At 33.8% G+C, this 24056-nt stretch overlaps 3 protein-coding genes across 4 annotated transcripts; 1 reads left to right on the top strand and 2 right to left on the bottom strand.

Moving 5' to 3' along the window:
- Window positions 1–2525: 2525 nt before the first annotated feature.
- Window positions 2526–5543, top strand: LOC114162338 (E3 ubiquitin-protein ligase NLA-like). Of its 2 annotated transcripts, none has more exons than XM_028046203.2 (6): window positions 2526–3149; window positions 3403–3647; window positions 3975–4097; window positions 4486–4623; window positions 4983–5041; window positions 5155–5543. In XM_028046203.2, the coding sequence occupies exons 1-6, from the start codon at window positions 2978–2980 to the stop codon at window positions 5258–5260; spliced, it is 843 nt and encodes a 280-aa protein (XP_027902004.1). In that variant the 5' UTR covers window positions 2526–2977; the 3' UTR covers window positions 5261–5543. The 2 variants fall into 2 exon arrangements, with proteins under 2 accessions (XP_027902004.1, XP_027901996.1); XM_028046195.2 differs by having other exon boundaries at window positions 2529–3149; window positions 3975–4229.
- A 1713-nt stretch (window positions 5544–7256) lies between these two features.
- Window positions 7257–14040, bottom strand: LOC114181134 (ABC transporter C family member 4-like). Its single transcript, XM_028067494.2, has 11 exons — window positions 11922–14040; window positions 11516–11836; window positions 11065–11151; window positions 10335–10964; window positions 10058–10222; window positions 9622–9916; window positions 9190–9404; window positions 8754–9059; window positions 8605–8668; window positions 8280–8519; window positions 7257–8198 (listed from the first exon to the last, which is right to left on the bottom strand). Exons 1-11 carry the CDS (start codon window positions 14019–14021, stop codon window positions 8098–8100), a joined length of 4524 nt encoding a protein of 1507 aa, XP_027923295.1. The 5' UTR covers window positions 14022–14040; the 3' UTR covers window positions 7257–8097.
- Window positions 14041–17233: 3193 nt separating this feature from the next.
- LOC114184795 (ABC transporter C family member 14-like) lies at window positions 17234–23402 on the bottom strand. The gene is made up of 11 exons (XM_085674174.1): window positions 21111–23402; window positions 20688–21008; window positions 20439–20525; window positions 19730–20356; window positions 19430–19594; window positions 19008–19302; window positions 18659–18873; window positions 18184–18489; window positions 18035–18098; window positions 17710–17949; window positions 17234–17627 (listed from the first exon to the last, which is right to left on the bottom strand). Exons 1-11 carry the CDS (start codon window positions 23223–23225, stop codon window positions 17527–17529), a joined length of 4536 nt encoding a protein of 1511 aa, XP_085530300.1. The 5' UTR covers window positions 23226–23402; the 3' UTR covers window positions 17234–17526.
- Window positions 23403–24056: the final 654 nt, after the last annotated feature.

Below are 24056 nucleotides of genomic sequence, written 5' to 3'. Positions count from 1 at the left end.
TAAAAATAATTTTAAATATATTTAATTATACAAATATTTTATAATTTTTAATTAATTCATATTTATCATTGAATATATTATAATAATTATTACAATTATATTTTAAATTATTTTATCATAATCAGTAATTAAAACTTAATTTATTACTATAATAAATTTTCTAATTTATTAAAAAAATTAACAAGAAAAAATATTTGTAATTAAATCTTTACTAATTTGTAAGAAAATAATAAAAAATAAAATTATAACTAATTTATAATAAAATAGCTACATATTTATCAAAATATATATTTGTAATTAATCTCTTGTTACCTTACAATGTTACCTAACAATGTTACCTTACAAGAAAACAAAGAAAGAATAAAATTATAACTTTCTATAATAAAAATAGTTAAAAATTTACTAAAAAAAATATATGTATTAATAATTTTAACTATTGTATATTTGTATTCTTAAAATAATATAATATAATACAAAAGATAATATTTTAAATTGTTTTTTATTTTAATTTAAATAAAAGTAGACCAATTAGAAAATTAGCTTATTCCGATTTATCTTTGGCAAATTAGACAGTATGGGATAAAGCGGATTAATATACCAATCAAAATTTAATCATTGGCTAACATTAAAAAATATTTTTGAAATTCATGTAACAATTATTTTATTTAAAATAAAAATATTCCAACTAATATATCTAGTCTTATAAAGGATAGTCTCCGAGAAAAAAACTTAAAATTCAATTTTTATAAGTAAATAGAAAGATAAACTACATATTATTACCCCTTACAAAAAATAAATAAACTTTATGAGAAATAAATAATTACATTGATTATGTTAATGAAAATTAAATTGTGACACAACATTGATGTACTTATTGGCAAATAATTGTTATTGATAATTGTTACAGATCTATTAAATGTGTAGTAGTCAATTTCATTTTTATAATTTATTATTATTATTATTAATTGTATATCTTTATTATATATATATATATATATATATATATATATATATATTATATTTCTTGAGCATGTAAATTGTCTTTCTCAATTCAGTTAAGGAAAAAAATAACATATGTAAACTAGTATGCAATAATTAATAGCGTATTAAAAGTACTAATAATAACACATATAAACAATATTTTCAAAGTCAAATAATATTTATAATGTGTGTATAAGAATTACTATTATTATTATTATTATTATTATTATTATTATTATTATTATTATTATGTTTATCTGTTAATGATTTTTGTAATCCTTATAAAGTAAAGTTGCAAGAAGTCTCAAACATATCTAAATTATTGGTTGGTTACAAACAATGGAAAATCAAGTAAGCATTAACCTAAATCAATGATAATAAAAAATATTTTAAATGTTTATACATGCATATTTATTATTTATTAAAAGTCATATATGTTATAATAAGTAATTATTTAAATTTAAAGAAGTAATCACTACAAAAGTAAAACTAATTTTTTTTTTTTTTTGTAAACAGAAGAATGAATCCCTTTTATCTATAACTATATATAAAGGGGATTCCCTCTTTTGTGTCCACATTTCATAATTCCAACTTTACCCTTTATAATTTAATTATTTATTAAATTTTTAAAAATTAACGGTTACTTTTACAAGTTTTTATAAAATTATTTACTTATCTCCTTTTTCTTTTTTTCTCTTACTATTCATCAACAGTTATTTTTCTCTTATTTTCTCCGTACATTTTATTTTATTTTTTATAAATATACTTTTATTTTGTTTATTAAATTAATAACATTACAATATCATCAATTATTAATATAATTCAAAAAATGCGTACACACAGGCGCGATAGCGCCTGTGTTTACACTAGTTAATATTAAAGATAATCAATTATTTTTTTTATTTTTAATGTTATTACATTAATCCATTACTAGCATAAACAGATATGTTATCGTGTGTGTATGTATTTTTTAAATGTGTGTGATATTATTAGTAGGTAATAATATTATAATGTTATTAAGTTAATATATAAATTACAATTATATTTATTAAAAATAAAGTGACATATATCAGAAAAGGTGAAATAATAACTATTGATAAATAAAGAAGAATAGAAAAAGAGAGATCATCGATTTTATAAAAAATTTGTAAAAGTAATAGTCAATTTTTAAAACTTTAATAAATTTATATTTAAAGAGTAAAATTGGTATTTTAAAATGTAAACACAAAAATAAAAATTCTCTTTATATATTGTTATAGATTATAGATAAAAATTAAATAATTTTAAAAATACAAATTGAAAATATATATGAAATATTAACGGTGCATAAAATCTAGCATTCTATGTGTTAACAAACACGAGTTCATACATCTTCTGTTGAAGGCAAAGTTGACAACTATAGCAGAAGAAGATTAGAAGGGTTTTGCAGGGGACCACATTGTGTCGTAGACGAAACGTAAACCGTGTTCGCTGTTGCACACCAAAAGTGTAACGTAGGTCACCTTTTTTCCTTTTTCTTTTGCTCATCACGTAAAAGTGGTGTTGGAGAGTCTTTCTTTGTAGAAAAGGTTACACTTTGTTGCAAGATTTCTCAAGATTCGTATCGATCACTTCCCCGTTCATGCCATGTTTGAACATCATCATTATCGTGTTTTGATTTTGGCAGAATAACCAACCATTTTAAAATATATTTATATTGTAGAGTTCCTAAATCTCTCGTTTTAAGGCTTGGTTTATGATAATGACGCATTAATGGGGAGAGCGTAATCTGATATTTGACTTTTTCACCCTGAGAGAGTCAGCAGGTGTGTTTTCTCAGATTAATTCTCACACGTCAAACTGCGAGAGAGGGAAGTGTTCGGATATAATGAGGAGAGAGACGCCACAAAGACAAGCCAAATTTCGATTCTAATTCTTCATAAACCTTAAACCTAGTCACATTCTTTCTCAAACCCCCCCTTCACTTTGTGCTGTCGTTTGTTCTTCACTGAAAAACATGAAGTTCTGCAAAAAATACCAGGAATACATGCAAGGCCAGGAGAAGAAGCTTCCAGGCGTAGGATTCAAGAAGCTCAAGAAAATCTTGAAGAGGTGCAGAAAAAACTCTCCATCCCAGAAGCCCCTTAATGCACCCCTTGCCGCCAAAACCTGCCCAGACCAATGCCCAGGTTATCAATCTTTTTTCCTATTTCCTTATGTTTCCAAGTTTCGATTTTTACCCCCTTACAGAGTGCAATCAACCGGAGATAGAGGGAGAAAAAAAAAGGCCTTTTTATCTGTTTTTCTACTCTATTAACCAATTCATTCCAAAGGGAACCTTCTGTTATTGTTATTAAGAGAGATGTTTTATTTTAACTTTGATTGTTTGAAGTATTCATCTTGTTCTGTCTATGATGTGGCTAACTTGATATAAGTATTCAGTGTGCGATGGAACCTTCTTCCCTTCCCTTCTCAATGAAATGTCAGATGTAGTGGGGTGTTTTAATCAGCGTGCGCAGAAATTATTGGAGCTGCATCTTGCTTCTGGCTTCAGAAAGTACTTTTTCTGGATCAAAGGCAGATTGCAAGGAAACCATTCTGCTCTGATTCAAGAAGGCAAAGATCTTGTCACTTACGCACTCATAAATGCTATTGCAATTAGGAAAATACTCAAGAAATATGATAAGGTATGCTTATTATATTTTCTGCTTCCCCAAACTTAGATGTAGTTTATTAGGTGCTTTTGGGGTTTTGGAATTGGATTAGTTCTGTTCCTATCAGAATTGGGGATTTAGTAAAACAAGGGAACTAAAGGTCTGCGCTAAAATCATGCAGATCATCATGGAAAAACTCTGGTTCTGATTGAATAGAAGTCTCAAAAATAAGTAATGTAATTTGAGTTTTTAAATATCCGTTTTGTTTGGTAGAGTTGGTGTAATGGTTAGTTTAGGTCATGTTGATGAAAATTTATGAGTGTTTGTTGTGTGTTCTTTCTTCTACTACTGTCACCGCAGATTCATTATTCCAAGCAAGGGCAATTATTCAAGTCGCAGGTCCAGAGTATGCACAAGGAGATTCTTCAGAGTCCCTGGCTTTGTGAGCTCATGGCCTTCCACATCAATTTAAGGGAAACTAAGGTAAAGTCAATGAAGGCACATGCTTTGTTCGATGGATGTTCTCTCACATTTAAGGATGAGAAACCGTCCCTTACTTGTGAGCTCTTTGATTCTATCAAATTGGATGTTGACTTGACTTGTTCTATATGCTTGGTAAGTTTCTCAATATTGGATGAGTTTGCTTCAAATTTAATGTATTTGAATATTACTGTTGTACCTGTGCAAGAAAGGTCTGGTAAAGTTAAATAATGATTTGGAATTTTAAATTGAAGTCAAATTCTGTTGCTTCCAAAACACTGAATGCTTATTCTTCAACTATTTTATTTGTTTATGGTTTCATTTATCTTACACTTTCCTAGACTGTTCTTCACTTATCCACTGACAATGTTCATCCTGGCTCCTGTTACAGGACACAGTGTTTGATCCAGTTTCTCTGACTTGCGGCCACATATTCTGCTATATTTGTGCATGCTCGGCTGCTTCAGTATCTATTGTTGACGGACTTAAGTCTGCAGATTCTAAAAAGAAATGTCCTCTATGCCGCAAGGTAAGCTCCTACAACTAATTGATTACTGTTACAAGAGTGTAAAACAAGGGAAATTTTTCATTTTAATTGATTCCATAACTTCACTCAAAAGATGTATATAAATCATGTGAATAACTCATGGTGAAATCAGGATCAAGCTCTAAAGCTTCATTTGATGTTAACCTTGAACAACATAGTTTATGGACTAATGTTCAGATCTTCCGATAGGCTAAACTAAACACAAGTTACCTTAGTGCTGAACAACTATATGGCTGTTAAGAATTTGCTACCAAAATCATTTTATGTCTATTCTTTTTCTGGATCATAACCACTTAAACTAATTGACTACTTATACTTAGTTCTTCTACTGTTTATCACAGAACGCTGTATATGAAGGTGCTGTGCACTTGGAAGAACTGAATATTCTGTTAGGCAGAAGGTAAATCCTACATATCCCATTATTTGGGGGCTTAAAACCATTATTAGAACATGTTTTGATCTTGTTTGTGCTAAATCCTTAAACAAACATCACTAATTTCAAACATTTTACAGCTGTCAGGAATACTGGGAGCAGAGGCTTGAGACTGAGAGGGTGGAGAGGATTAAGCAAATAAAGGAACACTGGGATTCACAGTGTAGGGCATTCGTGGGTGTCTAAGTTCAACATGCAGCTTTCTTAACTTGTTTTGTAGAGTATAAGGTTTGTAGTTTTAGTCTGAAATGCAAGTGTGCATGTTTGATTGTTGTTATGCATGTAACATTGTGAATAAGGTGAAGCTGCCTTTAAACTGTGCATAACTTTGTTGGTGGTGGCAGTGTTTTTACTTCTTGCATGACGTATATATATAGGTAAGGGATTTAATTTAAGAAATTAGTAGTGGTGTTCGTTGTATGTATTTTATCTTACTTTGAAAATGGATATAGAAAGTGTATTCATCTCATCAACCTTTATATTTTTAGCATATTGCCAAGTTAGTACTTAGTTCTTGATGGAAAAATATTGTGGATCACCTTAGAGATAAACACATCTACATTGGAATTTCACCATCTTCTAGATATTACCAATACTACATTTTGAATTGATCTTATTTTAAATTGTTTTGTTGTTTTAAATATTTTGTTTCAACGATACAAATACAAATCACATTTGTTGAATTTTATCTTTTTTATTAGGATACAATATTTCAATTATCATTAAAAATTTATTTAAATGTAAAGAAATTGTTAATAATTTAAAAACATTCGTATTAATGATTTTTAGTTAGTTTTAGTGGAAGTTATGAGTTTGACTATTTATTTTGGCTGACAGGGATATGATTTGATTTTTTTTTTTACCTTTTAATTGATGTTGAAAGACAAATTTTTCTAGTTGAGGCTGGTGCAAAAATAACACTAGTTAATGTGGATTATAAGTTTTTCTCATTTAGCATTATTGGTGATGATGATAAAAAAATCAATACAAATATTAATAAAAAAATAATCATGATAAATGTTAATAATATATATATATATATATATATATATATATATATATATAGTTTATACAATTTAAAAAAAAATAGTCTTTTCGAGATTAATTGAGAAAATCTTATTCAGCTCATTAGTTTTTAATAGACTATTGATCCACATACTTTATCTTTGTTATCTTTTACCTTTTCATTTCATTTTTATTTTCCAACATCTATTTTGCTAGGAAAAAATATTTATTGAAATATTAATTTCATGCTTAATAATATTTTACTTCAACAAAAAAATTAGTTCAGTAATCATAACAGTTTTGCATTACTTTAACAAGAAAATATAGTTTAGTAACTATTATTCTTTTAATATAAAAGTAATTAACTAAAGGCTTAATTATCATTTTGGTCCCCTAATTTGTTGGATTGGTTCATTTTGGTCTCCTTATTATTTTTTGGTTCAATTTGGTCCTCTAATTCTTTAAAAGGTTCAATTTGGTCCCTGCCATTAAGTCAACTTTAACACCATCTCCTTGACCTGCCACGTGTCATTTTGTGGAATTTTTAATTTTTTTTTTAATTTTTTTAATTTTTTTTAAATTTTTTTTAATTTTTTTTAAAATTTTTTTAATTTTTTTTAATTTTTTTTTTAAAAATTAAACTGCCACGTGTCATCTTATGGTTGTGACACGTGTCAATTTGAGATTTTTTTATTTAAAAGGATGTACTGCCACGTGGCACGTAACAATTGTGCCATGTGGCACGTCACAATTGTGCCACGTGTCAAGCTAACATTGGTTGTTTTCAATTTAGTCCCTCTATTTACAATTTTGATTCAATTTAGTCCCCTAATTTTTGAAAATGATTCAATTTTATCCTCTCTAATTTGATACCAAATTAGTAATTAAGCTTAATTACAACTTATATATATACATATTAAAATAATTTTTATTATATTTATAGATTAAATTACTCCATCTAACTATTCAAATTATTATTATTATTATTATTATTTACATGTATAAAAAATTTCAAGTGTAAAAAATTATAAGTGAAAAATGTAAGAAATGAAATAACATGAGTATTTAGGGAGTGATTTGATGTATAAATGATAAAAAATCATTTTAACATAAATATATAAATTGTAATTAAGCTTAATTATTAATTTGGTCTCAAATTAGAGAGGACAAAATTGAATGATTTTAAAAAATTGGGGGACTAAATTGAATCAAAATTGTAAATAGAGGGACTAAATTAAAAACAACCAATGTTAGCTTGACATGTGGCACAATCGTGACCTGCCACGTGGCAGTACATTTTTTAAATAAAAAAATCTCAAATTGACACGTGTCACAATCATAAGATTACACGTGGCAGTTTAATTTTTTTTTTAAAATTTAAAAAAAATTAAAAAAAAATTTAAAAAAATTTAAAAAAAAAATTTGAAAATTCCACAAAATGACACGCGGCATGTACGGAGACGGTGTTAAAGTTGACTTAACGGCAGGGACCAAATTGAACCTTTTAAGGAATTAAAGGACCAAATTAAATCCAAAAATAATAAGGGACCAAAATGAACCAATCCAACAAATTAGGGGACCAAAATGATAATTAAGCCTTAACTAAACTTATAAACAGTTTAGTAATGACTAGTTTAATTCACCTGTCTTACTTTATAGTTTGGTTTAGTTCGGATTAATTTTTTCTTCTAACCTACAAACTTGAACAACCCCTAATTATAGATGATTTGATGAGATGAAACAGAAAAATAACAGCAAGAAATTGTAAGTGTTTTTGTGTGCCTAGAAGTAAAGGCGATCCATATACGCTTCCTAAAAGTATATAACATTATTGGAATACTGATCCCACTCCACACATAAATTTTTCTGACATTCTTTGTCATGACTCATGATCATTTCCTATGCATGGATAATCCTAGATCGAACAAAATATGAGGATGACCATGTTTTATTTGTCACTGATATATGGGTGGTGGAGACAGCCATGCAAAGAAGAAGAACCGGAGATTCTTAATTTCTTATAGTCCAGTGGATCGGTTGGCATACTCTTGAACTAATGCCCCAAACAGAGATTCTCTCTGAAGCAAATTGGAAGGCTTGTCATATTCTTTCGCTAATCCTGACACAAAGAAAAAACAGAAAATTGAGGCTACTATGGTTAAAGCACAAGGATGATGCAGTGAAGAATCCAAAGAGATACCTGCGTCTACAACTAAAACTCTGTCACAGTCCATGACAGTGGGTATTCTGTGAGCAATGCTGATGATGGTGCATTCTGCAAACTCTTCTCTTATGATCTTCTGAATTACACCATCGGTTTGAGAATCAACAGAAGCTGTTGCCTCATCCATAAACAAAACTTTGCTTCTCTTAAGTATAACACGCCCTAGACAAAGCAACTGTCTTTGCCCCACACTCCAGTTCTCTCCGTTTTCCACCACTTCAATGTTCAAACACAACTTTCTCGTTAGCACAACCATCAACAAAACTAAACAACTCAAACAAATTACCAAAAAAGTCTCTACCTAAAGATTCAAGCTTTTCAGGCTTAGCAGCAACAACATCTTTCAGCTGACAACGCTCCAAGCTCTACCACAACAAAGTTATTAGACCGATGGATTGAAACTCTTCATGGGAGAAAAAGTTGATAGATTTCAATTGGTTCGGTACTTACCTTCCATATTTCTTCATCTGCATATTGTCCAATCGGATCAATGTTGCTTCTGACAGTTCCTTCAAAAAGCACAGGCTCCTGAGGAATGATGCCAAACCTTGATCTAAGATCGTGAAGTCCCAAGATGGATATGTCAATACCATCAACTATTATTCTCCCTCCCGAAGGTTCCACCAACCTAAATAGTACTTGAATTATAGTTGACTTTCCACTCCCAGTTCGACCCACAACACCAACTTTTTGTCCTCCAGCAATGCTTAAAGTAATGCCTTTGAGGACCAGAGGAGTATCTGGACGGTATCTCACCTGTCCACCAGAAGCTTCAGTCATCATGGTAGTGTTGTACAGTGCAAATTAATTATGGAAAACTCAAAATTAGAAACAGTGCCATGTGCTTTTAGATGTAAAGCGATCAATTTATTCATACTCAAGTTACCTGCAAGTTTTTGATATGTACATTGCCTTGATAAGGCCAATTTGAAGGAGGTAGATGATCCTTGATATTCCATTCTGGTTCCGATGGAATATTTGTAAACTGCTTTATCCTCTCAACAGACACCATCTTGTTTTCGATGAAACAACTCATGTATACAGCCCAGAACAAGACAGTGTTTAAGGACAACCCATAAGAGAGAGATAAACCGACATTTTCTACATAAAAAAGAACAACCCAATCAGTTTATAATAAAATTTGGTTGTGACATATATAATATAAGCGGTACTATGATTTAAACTGATTTGTATGCAGAAAATAGACACAATCGCAAGAAGTACGCAATTTAAAGAAGTATTATTGTGATGAGAGAGTGAAATTAACATAAATAGACAATAGACACCAAATTTTAGAGTTTCTTTGGTGTCAGTTTACCTGGCTTTATGATACTGCTGGGTAAGATGATCATGAACATGGCAGAAATGCAAAAGACAAAACTTCCAATCAATTCTATGCGAAATCCCAACCACTCCGTAGAACTATAGTTGTGGAAATCTATTCTCAAATTACCATTCACCCGTTTCAGATTTTCATCACAGAATATCTTTTGCTTTCTGAATGAACGGATTGTCATGACCCCTGCAATGCTTTCAGAGAAGTGATGAATAACTGGGGCTTTGGTAATTGAATCCATGCGAGTAAATTCCCGAGATGATGCAAGATAGTAACCCTGAAAAAACAGGAATCGTTTATTGTTTTGCACATTATGAAACACACATTCATATTACAAGATGGAAAGCATTTTCAGTTTTACACATTTGCAACCAAATAAAGCCTAGGCATTCGAGCATTTGGGTAATAAAATTCATACCCGGTACCACATATTTAACCAAACAAGAGGAATTATCAAAATCACAGTTGGCCAAGAATTTTGACAGGTTATGATGAAGATGCCGATCGTTGTTAAGTACATGATTATAACAACTCCCGTGTACAAGGGTAGAAGGACATCAACATTGGTTTGATCAGTGGATGCCTGCAGAAGATAAAAAAAGAAAAACAAGTCATCATAAGAGTGTGATTAACATATGAAATGTAAAAGATTATATTTATGAAGATGTTCCTCGCTGCACTAAGTTCTTTCTTACCCTGCTTAGAATTCTCCCAGATGGTGTGGTGTCAAAGAAAGACATGGGCGCATGCAAGATGCTATGAACAATTTGTGTGAAGAATAATTGTGCGGTCCTTAGCCCCATGAGAGTAAAGAAGTAGGATCTTGCCAGTAACAAAACACAGGAAACAACAGCAATAATTGCATAGACGTAGATGAACAGAGAAGGGTTAAACAATTTAGCACGTTCTTCTGAGGATTCATATGCCAACCAGTAATCACTTGCCATCAAAGACACTTGCCATAACAATGACAGGACCAATATTGTTGTAATGCCCCACCACCCAAACGCCTCGGTGCAATAGAGTTTATACATACGGAAGCTCACTTTTCCAGTTGCTCTCTCTTCTTCTTGGACGAGTTTAGAACTTTTCTTGCTACTCTTAGGCTTATCAATAGAATTGTTATCACCAATAGTTCCCCTGTTAATTGAAGTTGTCAATAGAGCCATCGTTGGTTGGTTCAAATTTTCAACTGGCATGACCATACTGTGCTCCACTAATTCCATGGAGGTCTCATGCGCAACGACGAGAGCTTTAAAATCCATTCCAGACTCTAAAAGATCGTCATATTTCCCTGATTGAACTATCTTACCGTCCCTTGTCACCTTTATCAAACAGATACAAAAGTATTTGAATTACTCCCCCAATCAATCTTAAGAATAGAACAAATGAAGAAGCATAACAGCGTGAGGAAAAAAAACTTACTAATATACGATCCACATTATGTAGGAAATCTACTTGATGTGTTACAAGAATAGTGGTCTTGCCTCTTAGAGCTCCCCTCACGCATTTCTATATAAAGCCATTCCACAAACATTAAAAATCATAAACTTTGCACCTAGACTAAGGAAGAATATTTAAGTAGAAATGAAGAGTTGTTTGATAAATAGTATGATATCTCCAGTTTGTTTACGCTGTCAAAAAAGTTGGATCATCACCATAAGATCATGAGTTAAAATCTAGACAAAGTTTTGAGTTCAACCCTCTCCAATGTTAGACCAATATCAAAATGGACTGTGTAGAATTTCTTAATGCAACAATTCAATGAATACTAGTTAAACTCTTCAAGCAACAAACTAGCACATGCCTGAGCCTGATACAATTTAGCAATGAATGAATAAGTAAAATTACACTAAACGTTGTTTGGAATAATCACCTTAAATATTTCAGAACCAGTATGAGCATCAACAGCACTGAAGACATCATCAAGAAGATATACATCACAGTCTTGATAAACAGCCCTGGCAAGTTGTATACGCTGCTTCTGGCCTCCACTTAGGTTGATACCACGCTCTCCAATTTCTGTCTGGTCCCCATAATCCATCATTTCCAAATCTTTCTCCAAACAACACACCCTGATAGCTTCATCGTACCTCTGCCTGTCCATTGGTAAACCAAAGAGAATGTTTTCTTCAATGGTCCCATTTTGAATCCAACATGTTTGTGCAACATAAGCAACACTCCCACAAACCCGAACCTTTGGCAGAAATAAAATATTACATAATCAGACTCAACTGTAAACATCCTTAAAAAAGTTCTAAAATTTTAACTAGGAATCATACCTTTCCAGAAATCTTGTGCATCTCTCCAAGAATTGATGCAAGAAGGGATGACTTTCCTGACCCTACGGTCCCAACAATCGCTGTAAGCTCACCCTTTTTTACTTTCAAATTGATATTTTTCAAGTCCTGCTGGGTGTTACCATCATCCCAACTAAAAGTTCCATGTATGATTTCCACGGCTGTTTCTCCACCACACCCTTCCTCTCTCTCAACTGAATCATTCGACAATTCTCCGCTCAACATGAACCTATCCAACCTCTCCAGTGATATCCTTGCTTGCGAAAGAGATATCATAGACTGTGGGAACGTCCTAATAGGTTCCTGCAATAACCTGATCAAAGCTGTTGTGGTGAACACTGTGCCTGCATCAAGTTGAACTCCCAACAAAATAGCCGTTCCAAATGTAAGAGTTGACACCAAAAGCGGTGTGCTCCACAACACAACAATGGTGCCACAAATTGAGAACAGCAGCTTGGAGAGCCACCCATACTCCGTTTCACGGAAACCCAAAATTCTCTGATTGAAATGTTCCTCCCAGGCCTGAAACTTGATCACACGCATGTAGCTAAGCATCTCATTCACAGCTTTCATTTTGGAGTCCCGGCTCACCATAAGCTTTTGTTGGAACTTGTAGTTTCTTCGGTTGGCTATCATAGAATAGACAAAAACAGCAAGCAGAGCAAGAAACGCGCCGATAACTGAGGCACCTAAACAATTGTAAAGCAGAACCAAGCCAATACCAATTTGGAGTGGCATCATCCAAAGAGCGTGTAACTGGAGCATCATGTCAGAGAGTTGCTGGGTATCCACAGCCATGTAATTCACAATTGTCCCTATCCCATGATCCTGCCGAGCAGAGAATGATAGCTTTAACCCCTTTCTATACAAAGAGGAGATAAGAGTGGAGCGTATAAGCATCCCAAGCTTTTGAGCTTGGAAGTTGAAATGATGAGTAGCCATGACTTCAATGAACTTAGCAACGAGAAGAATCAGCACCAGGTAGTATCCTTCATATTCAGAGCTTCTCTTCCCTGATGTGAAATCCACAAAACTTTGAATCAGAACCGGCCCCACAAACATGACACAGAGCCTAATGATTGCAAGCACAGCATTGAAGGCTAACTCCTTCCAAAAGCACCGAAGCAAAGTCATTCCAACAGGATGCTTTAGTGTCTCGTTTGAAATAGGCCATTTAGATTCAAAAATGGATGACATTCTCTCAGCTCTGTGCTCCGGAGACAGCGTTGGAATATCATCAATCTTCAGCACGGACTTGTACCCTTTACTCAATAAGGGGTTTATCCAAATCCAAGAAGCCTTGGATAATATAGAAGCTGAAGCAAAACCAGTAACCTCGGATTTTCTCTCAGAACCATCATGCAACTTAGCTTCTCCGTCCACAAGTGGTCGTGTTTCTTCTGTCGCCAAAACAACGCCGGTGGATCCTTCAACCGCCACTGCAAGAAGAAATAACGACAGAGGGAACGAAATGAAAGAGGCCACCTCGTCCACTCCGAAGCCGAAGGCTTCATCCACGTCCACCGAGACCAAACGTATAACCGCAGAAACAGTGAACAACAAAATGACAAAGAAAGATACAATCCAATAAACTCGAACGGATAGAGGGTGCGCAACGGCTTGAAACCTTTTCTCCTGGATGATGAAGAGTGCAAGCACAACATGTGTTATGGCCTGGACTAACCAAAACACCTCGTCAACCTGCTTCCACGGCGCCATGGAGGAACTTCTAAACGTAAGAACAGAAGCAACCGTGTAGAGTATAGCCAAAACAACCACTACAGTTATGGTTAACTTAAACAGTATAGTTATTGAGAAAACGGGTCTGTTCCTTCTGATGAATGGTCTGCTGAGGTCGGTAGTGGAGCCACCATTGAAGGTGGACCTTTTCCAGAGCTTGGTGGCAGCAAACACGAAGAGAAACACGAGGAGCACGACATCAACGAAAAACAATATAGCTCTTTGAGGACAAGGTGTGAGGAAAATATATCTCAGCCATTGAAGCATAGTTGAGACAAAAGTGTCCTCTGAGGTTTGTTTCGCAGGGAATGCACAGGAGAGGGTTGAAGATGCGACAGACATGTTTGTGTGTGTACCCTGGTGAAACTTTAACTTCAACTCCAACTTTTCTCTCACAGAGTCTCCTCTCCCTGTTACTTCATGCACCTCTCAGAACCAGAGGTCGCAATGAATTATTATAGAAAGGTGTTGCAATGGCAACACCATGCACACGAATTTCCGCGTAAAGTGATCGAGTTTTTCTTGGTAAAATACTAGCACATTAAATAACAAGAGATATGAATCAGATCAAGTAATGTTTTCCCTTTTGTAGTAGCATTTACATTTATGAATTATTAATTGCTACTAACCATTGCGAGTGAGTACAGCTAAAACATTGAAAGTATGTGAAATTTGCAGTAGTTGTCTAGAAGATGTACAAAGGTTACAAAAGATGAAGTGCGAAGAAGGAAAGTCAGTATCTGTTCCTGGACTTCTTCGTTGTTCTGGCTACAAAATAATAAATGATGGGGCTATACCTTTTGGTCTTTCCTTTTTCAGTTTTATTTCCAATTAGGAAAATTATTAGTGGTTATGACAGAGAAACGTAACATATAGTATAAATAAATAAAAACTAAAGTTTTTTAAAGTAACTTTGATTTAAAAAAATGAGAAGAGATCAAAATTATACAAAAAATCGAAAATAATATAATACATTTTACAAATTTTTTAAATAATTTTATCCTTTTTAGCCTACCAAACATCTTACTTTAATTTATTTAATATGTTTTCTCAATTTTTAAATTTTTCTCCATCTTTCAATTCAAAGTGTTAAGTTCGGTCATAAACATGTTAATTTGGGCCTAGTAAAGTTCTGTATATGTTAGTTCGTTGGCTCCTACTTCTTCCTCCATCCCACTTTTTCTTCCTGCACCCACATAAAAGCTATAATTCCCAAATTATCCATTATTAAAAATATAATAAAAATTCCTATACCTCCTATTTTTAATATGTTATAAAGATATTTTTATTAATTTTTGATATATAATATTATACAAATATGTGAAATATAAATTTAATATAATTATTTGAAATATAAATTCAAATAAATAAATATTAAAGTATGATGTAATAAAATATCAACACAAATACATCTAAAATTTTAAAACAAAATTTAAATAAATTTAGTGTAAATATATTTAAATAAACTTAAATATTTTAAATGTATTTGGCAAACATGTAAATTTTAATAAAAATATATTTAAAACATCTATATAAATGTTAAATTTGTTCTTAATTTGGAGAATGACAAAATTGCTCAATTTGATTTTAATTTAAAAAAAAATGGGATTGAATTAAATAAAAATAATAAATATAGATACCAAATTGAAATATAAACACTTACTTGACATATGGCATAACACTAACTTGACAAGTGGTAATTTTTTTATTTAAAAAAAAATTAAGAAAAAAAATCACAAACTGACATGGACTTATATTTAATGTTGTCAGCTTACTACTAACTAGAATGATGTAATGGTTACACATTTCAAAAAATGGGAACCCAATTGAGTCAATCAAAACATGAGGACCTACTTGAGGTTTTGAAACAAATATTAGGACTAATGAAATATTTTAACTTTTAAATTATAATTGTATTGCATATTCACATATTTACAAAAATATAATATAGAAAATATAATATTTTCAATTATTTTTATTTCAATTTTTAATTTTTAAAAAATAAAATAAAATAGAAAGACAAATGGGGCAGTGAGTTAAGGGTGGACCGTCCTGCATTTGGTGGACTAGGCAGGCTGAGCCAAAATGGGTTGGCGGATTGAAATTTTTAACTTAGCTCATCCCATTTTGACGAGTTAGCGGACTGACCCACGAGACACAACCCATTTTGACATCCTAATCTTTTTGTTACTTCTATTATTTTTGTTAATATGAACGGTTTATAATTCATGATCGTACAATGAAGGTTTAATGGAAGCTCTCCCTATGTTTTGCACTAAAAGTTATCTCCAAGCATGTTGTCTGTGCAATTGAAAAATAGAGAGAGCAACAAATAACTTATTTAAGTTCATACACACTTTGACACTCAAATGAAGACAAAGAAATTAAAGGTGAGTGGTTTGCATAAAAATTATTGAATGAAATAAAATGTTCAAGCATACCAAATCATCAATTGAAGTTGAGATCATGTGTGTCAATTATGCTTCTAAGAAATATTAATCAAGCAAAATGTCTTTCTAATGACACAAGGTTACAAGTTAATGAGTTGAGAAAAAATGTAATTTTTGCTATTGTGATAACAATATAAATATTGGACAAAAGATATTTATGCCAAGAATTTAGTGTCTTCCAATTTTAGATTGCATTTTAAATTTCAAATAAGACAATTCCCAACATCACTATGATTTGCAATAACAATCAATAAGACTCAAACATAATTTCTCAAGAGTTGGACTTTACTTGCCATGTCTAATATTCACATAAACAACTCTATTTTGTTGGTTATAGAATAAAAACAAAGAAATGATTGAAACTCTTATGGAAATGTATGTTCCATAACTAGAAATATTGTCTAAAAAAAATCTTCGAAACTCTTTAAAAATGTCAAATTTACAGCATTTGCAATACAAAAATGATATACACTTTCTTCTTAATTTAGTTTTATTTCTATTATAAAGTATGTTTATTAAAATTATGCTTTCAGCTATTTTGTAGATTATTCGCAAATAGAAAATATCGATATAAGCTTTTATTATGAATAAAATCCTTCCCATATCAATCTAAAATTTTGAGATAGTACAAAATTATTAAAATCTAATTTAATTTTCATGAACATTAATTAATATTTGACATATACTTTAATTTCGACATATAATATAATATGAATAATTATTGTATAATTTTCATATTAAAATATATTATTATATTTTCATTGATCAGTTTATACTGTACCTGTGTGTTGCACTGGTATGAAAACCTAAAAACTAGTAAAAAAAATCAAAGGTTGAGAGGGGAAAGAAAGAGATTTATCCTAAGGGTGGTTAGAATTAGGTTCATTTTTATTTATAAGTATTGTCCTGCTCGCTTATTGACTTCGATGTCATATTTTTTTCCAAACATCCACTTGATGATTAATCATTTTTAATGTTTATTATCTACAACTCAACTTGTAGAAATAAGAAATTTCATCTCATTAAAAAACTAGACAAAGGATAAGTGTTAAAGTTTAAGTAAGGAGTTCAATGCTCAAGAAGCCAAAGGAACATTCAAGGAAGAGTCAAAAATCAATTAAAAATCTCTCATTCAAATCATTGATCAAGGCATAAAGAAAATTACAAACACAAAGAAAAAAAAAATTGCTAAAGATCCACACTCAAGTGACACAGACACACTTGCAACTAGAAACAAAAACTTCATTCCAGAGAGTAGCACAGAGAGATTCTTAATATAATGTTTGCAATGGAAGTCCTAAAATTTATTTCACTTTTATGATGTTTTTAACTAACAACGATACTAGGCCAAAAAAACCAACACAAACGTAGAGTAGCATAGAGAGATTCTTAATTTCTTATAGTCCAGTGGATCGGTTGGCATATTCTTGAACTAATGCCCCAAACAGAGATTCTCTCTGAAGCAAATTGGAAGGCTTGTCATATTCTTTCGCTAATCCTGACACAAAGAAAAAAACAGAAAATTGAGGCTACTATGGTTAAAGCACAAGGATGATGCAGTGAAGAATCCAAAGAGATACCTGCGTCTACAACTAAAACTCTGTCACAGTCCATGACAGTGGGTATTCTGTGAGCAATGCTGATGATGGTGCATGCTGCAAATTCTTCTCTTATGATCTTCTGGATCACTCCATCAGTTTGAGAATCAACAGAAGCTGTTGCTTCATCCATAAACAAAACTTTGCTTCTCTTAAGTATAACACGCCCTAGACAAAGCAACTGTCTTTGCCCCACACTCCAGTTCTCTCCGTTTTCCACCACTTCAATGTTCAAACACAACTTTCTCATTACTACAACCATCAACAAAACTAAACAACTTAAACAAATTACCGAAAAAAACTCTACCTAAAGAGTCAAGCTTTTCAGGCTTAGCAGCAACAACATCTTTCAGCTGACAACGCTCCAAGCTCTACAACAACAAAGTTATTAGACTGATGGGTTGAAAATCTTCATGGGAAAAAAAGTTGATAGATTTCAATTGGTTCGGTACTTACCTTCCATATTTCTTCATCTGCATATTGTCCAATCGGATCAATGTTGCTTCTGACAGTTCCTTCAAAAAGCACAGGCTCCTGAGGAATGATGCCAAACCGTGATCTAAGATCGTGAAGTCCCAAGATGGATATGTCTATACCATCAATTATTATTTTCCCTGCCGAAGGTTCCACCAGCCTAAATAATACTTGAACTAAAGTTGACTTTCCACTCCCAGTTCGACCCACAACACCAACTTTTTCACCTCCAATAATGCTTAAAGTAATGCCTTTGAGCACCAGAGGAGTATTTGGTCGATATCTGACCTGTTCACCAGAAGCTCAAGTCATCATGATAATGTTGCATAGTGCAAATTAGTAATGGAAAGCTCAAAATTATCGGGTTAGTAGCTTAAAGAAATAGAAATCAATGAATTATTTTTCAAAGGATGTGCTTTCAGTTGTAAAACAATCAATTTCTTCATACTCAAGTTACCTGCAAGTCTCTGATATCTACATTGCCTTGACCGGGCCAATTTGAAGGAGGTAGTTGGTCCTTGATATTCCATGCTGGTTCCGATGGAATATTTGTAAACTGCTTTATCCTCTCAACAGACACCATCTTGTTTTCGATGAAACAACTCATGTATACAGCCCAGAACAAGACACCGTTTAAGGACAATCCATAAGAGAGAGATAAACCAACATTTTCTACATCAACCAAACCACCCAGTCAGTTTCATTATGTTAATAAAATTGACAACAGCAGAAATAACACTCTTATAGAAAACGAGTTAATTTAAAGAAGCAATACTGTAGTGACATTGCCTTCGGAGTCGGTTTACCTGGCTTTATGATACTACTGGGTAAAATGATCATGAACAATGCAGAAATGCAAAAGACAAAGCTTCCAAGCAACTCTAAGCGCACTCCCAACCAGACATTGCAGCTATAGTTGTGGAAATCCATACGCAAATTAGCATTCACCCGTTTGAGATTTTCTTCACAAAAATTCTTCTGTTGTCTGAATGCACGGATTGTCATGACCCCAGCAATGCTTTCAGAGAAGTGATGAATGACTGGTGCTTTGGTAATTGAATCCAGACGAGTTAATTCACGAGATGATGCTAGATAGTAACCCTGGAAGACCATAAATGAGATAGAAAACACAATTTGTTAACATAATGTATACAAGATACATTTAATTCTGAACAAATTACAGTGTGATTATGAAAGCTTTTCAAAAACAGCTTAATAAAATTCATACCCGATACCATATATTCAGCAAAATAAGAGGGAATATCAAAAACACCGTTGGCCATGAATTTTGACAGGTAACGATGAAGATGCTGAGTACTGTGATGTACATGGAAATGACAACTCCCGTGAACATGGGGAGTAGGACATCAACATTGGTTTGATCAGAGGAAGCCTGTGGAAGTTAAGAAAAAAAGTGATCATTGGCGTGTGATTAAAATGTGATATGTAAAAGTTTACATCGATTAGGATAAAACTCTTGAATATGCTGAATGTCTAACACAACATACTTGGGAAACAAGGTTCTTACCCTGCTTAGAATTCTCCCAGACGGAGTAGTGTCAAAGAAAGACATGGGCGCATGCAAGATGCTACGAAGAATTTGTGTGAAGAAAATTTGTGCAGTCTTTAGCCCCAAGAGTGTAAAGAAGTACCATCTTGTCACTACCAAGATAACCGAAACAGCAGTAATAATTGTATAAATGTATATGAAGAGAGAAGGGTTAAACATTCCACTTTCTACTGAGGTTTCATACGCCAGCCAATAATCACTTGCCATCAAAGACCCTTGCCATAACAAAGAAAGAACAAATACTAAAGTAATGCCCCACCACCCAAAAGCCTCAGTGCAGTAGAGTTTATATATATGTAAGCTCACTTTGCCGGTTTCTCTTTCCTCTTCTTTGATGAGTTTAGAACTTTTCTTGCTAGACACGGCCTTTTCAAGAGAATTGTTTTCATCACTGGTTCCGTTGTGAATAGAAGCCACCACTGAAGATTTTGTTGGCCTGTTCAAACTTTCAGCGGGCATGACCACACTCTGCTCCACCAGTTCCATCGAGGTCTCATGAGCAACCACCAGAGCTTTAAAATCCAGACCAGAATCTACTAGATCATTGTACTTTCCTGATTGGATTATCATGCCGTCTCTCATCACCTTTAACAAGCACATAGATAAGTTTTTGAATAACTCTCGAATCAAATCGAAGCAGAACAGCATGAGAAAAAAACAGACTTACTAATATTTGATCCACATTATGTAGGAAATCTACTTGGTGCGTAACAAGAAGGGTGGTCTTGCCTTTTAGAGCTCCCCTCACACATTCCTATATAAAAGACAAACGATAAACATTATTAAAAGTATGTCGAGTTTGTCTATGGACTCGAATGAATCACGTCATCCCATAAACATTTGAGTGATGACAAGGTTGTCGGTTCAATCCACTCAATGAAAAAAATTCTATGAGGATTAATTGAGAATAGCCCACCTTAAATATCTCAGAACCAGTATGAGCATCAACAGCACTGAAGACATCATCAAGAAGATATACATCACAGTCTTGATACACAGCCCTGGCAAGTTGTATACGCTGTTTTTGGCCTCCACTCAGGTTGATACCACGCTCTCCGATTTCTGTTTGGTCTCCATAATCCATCATTTCCAAGTCTTTCTCCAAACAACAAACCCTGATAGCTTCATTGTACCTCTGCCTGTCCATTGGTAAACCAAAGAGAATGTTTTCTTCAATAGTCCTATTCTGAATCCAAGATGTTTGTGCAACATATGCAACACTTCCACAAACCCGAACCTTCCACAGAAATATATGATTACTACGATCAGACTTAACTACAAACATCCTTAAATAAAACAAAATAAAAAAAATATGAACTGTGATTCAGAAAAATCATACCTTTCCAGAAATCTTACGCAACTCTCCAAGAATTGATGCGAGGAGAGAGGACTTTCCTGACCCTACAGTCCCAACAATTGCTGAAATCTCTCCCTCTTTTATCTCCAAATTAATATTTTTCAAGTCCTGCTGCGTGTTATCATCATCCCAACTAAAAGTCCCATCTATGATTTCCACTGCTGTTTGTCCACCACATCGTTCTTCTCTCTCAATTGAATCATCCAACAATTCCCTGCTCAACATGAACTTATCTAGTCTCTCCAATGATATCAATGCTTGTGAGAGAGATATCATAGACTGTGGGAATGTCCTGATAGGCTCCTGCAATATCTTGAACACAGTTGTTGTTGTGAAGACCGTAGCAGCATCAAGTTGAACTCCCAGCAAAATAGCCGTACCAAACGTGAGAGTTGATATCAACAAGGGCGTGCTCCACATCACAACAATGTTGCCACATATTGAGAACATCAACTTGGAGAGCCATCCATACTCAATCTCACGGAATCCCATAATTCTCTGGTTGAAATGTTCCTCCCAGGCCTGAAACTTTATCACACGCATGTAATTAAGCATCTCATTCACAGCTTTCATTCTCGAGTCACGGTTCTTCATCACATTATACTGGAAGCGGTTGTTCCTGCGGGTACCAATCACAGCAAACACAAAAACACCAAGAAGACCAAGAAAAGCAGTGATCACTGAGGCACCAAGACAATTGTAAAGTAGAAACATGCCAACGGCAACCTGAAGCGGCATCATCCACGCAGCATTTAACTGAAGCATCATGTCAGAGAGTTGCTGGGTATCCACAGCCATGTAATTCACAATGGTCCCTATCCCATGATCCTGCCGAGCAGAGAATGATAGTTTCAACCCCTTCTCGTACAAAGCGGGGATAACAGCGCTCCGTATAAGCGTCCCAAGCTTCTGACATTGGAAGTTGAAATGATGAGTACTCACAACTTCAATGAACTTAGCAACGAGAAGAATCAGCACAAGATAGTATCCTTCATATTCAGAGCTTCTCTTCCCTGACGTGAAATCCACAAAACTTTGAATCAGAACCGGCCCCACAAACATGACACAGAGCCTAATGATTGCAAGCACCACATTCAAAACCAACTCCTTCCAAAAGCAACGGAGCAAAGTTATTCTAACCAGGTGTTTCGACTTCTCGTTCGATTTAGGCCATTTTGATTCAAAAATAGATAACATCCTCTCAGCTCTGTGCTGTGGAGAAAGCGATGGAACATCATCGGTCTTAAGTGCGGACTTGTACCCTTTACGCAACAATGGATTTATCCAAATGAAAAAAGCCTTAGATAACATAGAAGCTGAAGCAAAGCCAGTGACCACCGACTTTCCCTCACTCCCATCATACAACCTAGTTTCCTCCTCAACAAGTTGTCGACTTTGACTTTCTTCTGTCGACAAGACAATGCCGGTGGATCCTTTAATCCCAGCAAAAAGAAGAAATAACGACAGAGGGAGTGAAATGAAAGAGACCACGTCGTCCACCTTGAAGTCGTTGCTTTCATTCACGTCCACGATGACCAAACGCATAACCGCAGAAACAGTGAATAACGAAGTGACAGAGAAATTCACAACCCAATAAACACGAAGCGCAAGAGGGTGTGTAACAGCTTCAAATATTTTCTCGTGGATGATCAAGAATGCAAGCACCGCATGTGTTATGGCATGGACTATCAAAAACACGTCGTCTACTTGCTTCCACGGCACCTTGGAGGAGTTGCTATATGCAAGAACGGTAGCAACCGTGTAAAGTATAGTCAAAACAACCTCTGCGGTTAAGGTTAGCTTGAACCGAATAGTTGAGTTAATGGATCTGCTGTTTCTGACTAGTGGTTCATTGAGGTGAGTGCCGAAACCGCCATGGGAGGTGAGCCTTTTCCAGAGCTTGGTGACACTAAACACGAAGAGAAACAAGAGGAACACGACATCCACGGAGGATAATATAGTTCTTTGAGGACACGGTGAGAGGAAGAAAAATCTCAGCCATTGAAGCATAGTTGAGATAAGCATGTCCCCTGAGGTTTGCTTCACGGGGAATGCACAGGAGAAGGATTGTATCCATGTTGGAGATGAAAAGAACATGGTTGTTTCTGTCCTTGGGAAGAAAACTTCACCTTCGACGACTATGTCCACGCAGTGTCATTGCTTTATGAAATAGACCTTAGACTAGAGAACCAGAGCTACATCATAAAATATTATTTAATTATTAAACACGCATTTGGTTCGAACAATAAAATAATGAGACCACATTCCACGAACAGTTTTGAGAATGAATAATGTTGAGATGTCTTCCAAAAGTCACATGTGAGAGGAAGACAAAGTTTGAATTGTGAAAGCCCTTGATGAAGGTAAAAAATTGAAGGTTTATGGTGGTGTTGGGGGAATCTACAGATAATATGATGTTTATCTTCTTATTTGTAATTAACATATGTAACTGAGTTCCAACTCATTGATATGAGAAATTTTAACTTTTAGCAAATCACCTTTATGGATGAACAAATTAAGTAATTTTTATATTCAATCATTTTACTATAATCATCCTTTGGAAAGCGAAGCCTGAGGACCATTTATGCAGGTTGGTAACCAAAAGCTGCAACCTTGATCGAACAACCTTTTTCAGCACCAACAACATGTGAAGACGTACCCGTGAAACTTTAATTCCTATGAGAGAAAATGGAAAACTGCACAAAATAAAAATGCAGATGGTTGAGCAATGGAAGAAGATTGTGTCATGAAAAAGGACAAAATAGGTAAACATGTACGAACGGAACAGAAAGACACGTCCACATAATATGACAAATAAAACAAGGAAAAAGAATATTTTGGTGATTAATTTTTATATTTGTAAAAGAAAATATTGAAAGATAAAATAATCTATAACAATATATAAAAGAAAATTCTCCTTTTTTATGT

The sequence above is a fragment of the Vigna unguiculata genome, chromosome 1 (genome assembly GCF_037176805.1).
Source record: "Vigna unguiculata cultivar grain cowpea cultivar isolate G323 ecotype 2 chromosome 1, ASM3717680v1, whole genome shotgun sequence".
Taxonomy (NCBI): Eukaryota; Viridiplantae; Streptophyta; class Magnoliopsida; order Fabales; family Fabaceae; genus Vigna; species Vigna unguiculata.
Note: the sequence above shows the minus strand (reverse complement) of the source record. Positions and strands in the feature narration are given on the sequence as shown.

Bases quoted from the DNA above. Each gene is read 5' to 3' on its own strand.
- LOC114162338 (XM_028046195.2), top strand. From the start codon at position 2,978: ATGAAGTTCTGCAAAAAATACCAGGAATACATGCAAGGCCAGGAGAAG. The intron at 3,150-3,402 runs GTTATCAATCTT...ATAAGTATTCAG, and splicing joins CTGCCCAGACCAATGCCCAG to TGTGCGATGGAACCTTCTTC. The intron at 4,230-4,485 runs GTAAGTTTCTCA...CTCCTGTTACAG, and splicing joins TGACTTGTTCTATATGCTTG to GACACAGTGTTTGATCCAGT.
- LOC114181134 (XM_028067494.2), bottom strand. From the start codon at position 14,021: ATGTCTGTCGCATCTTCAACCCTCTCCTGTGCATTCCCTGCGAAACAA. The intron at 8,669-8,753 runs GTAAGTACCGAA...TTGTTGTGGTAG, and splicing joins CAGATGAAGAAATATGGAAG to AGCTTGGAGCGTTGTCAGCT. The intron at 8,199-8,279 runs GTATCTCTTTGG...TCTTTGTGTCAG, and splicing joins AGTTTTAGTTGTAGACGCAG to GATTAGCGAAAGAATATGAC.
- LOC114184795 (XM_085674174.1), bottom strand. From the start codon at position 23,225: ATGTTCTTTTCATCTCCAACATGGATACAATCCTTCTCCTGTGCATTC. The intron at 20,526-20,687 runs GTGGGCTATTCT...TCTTTTATATAG, and splicing joins CTGGTTCTGAGATATTTAAG to GAATGTGTGAGGGGAGCTCT. The intron at 18,874-19,007 runs GTAAACCGACTC...TGGTTGATGTAG, and splicing joins CAGTAGTATCATAAAGCCAG to AAAATGTTGGTTTATCTCTC.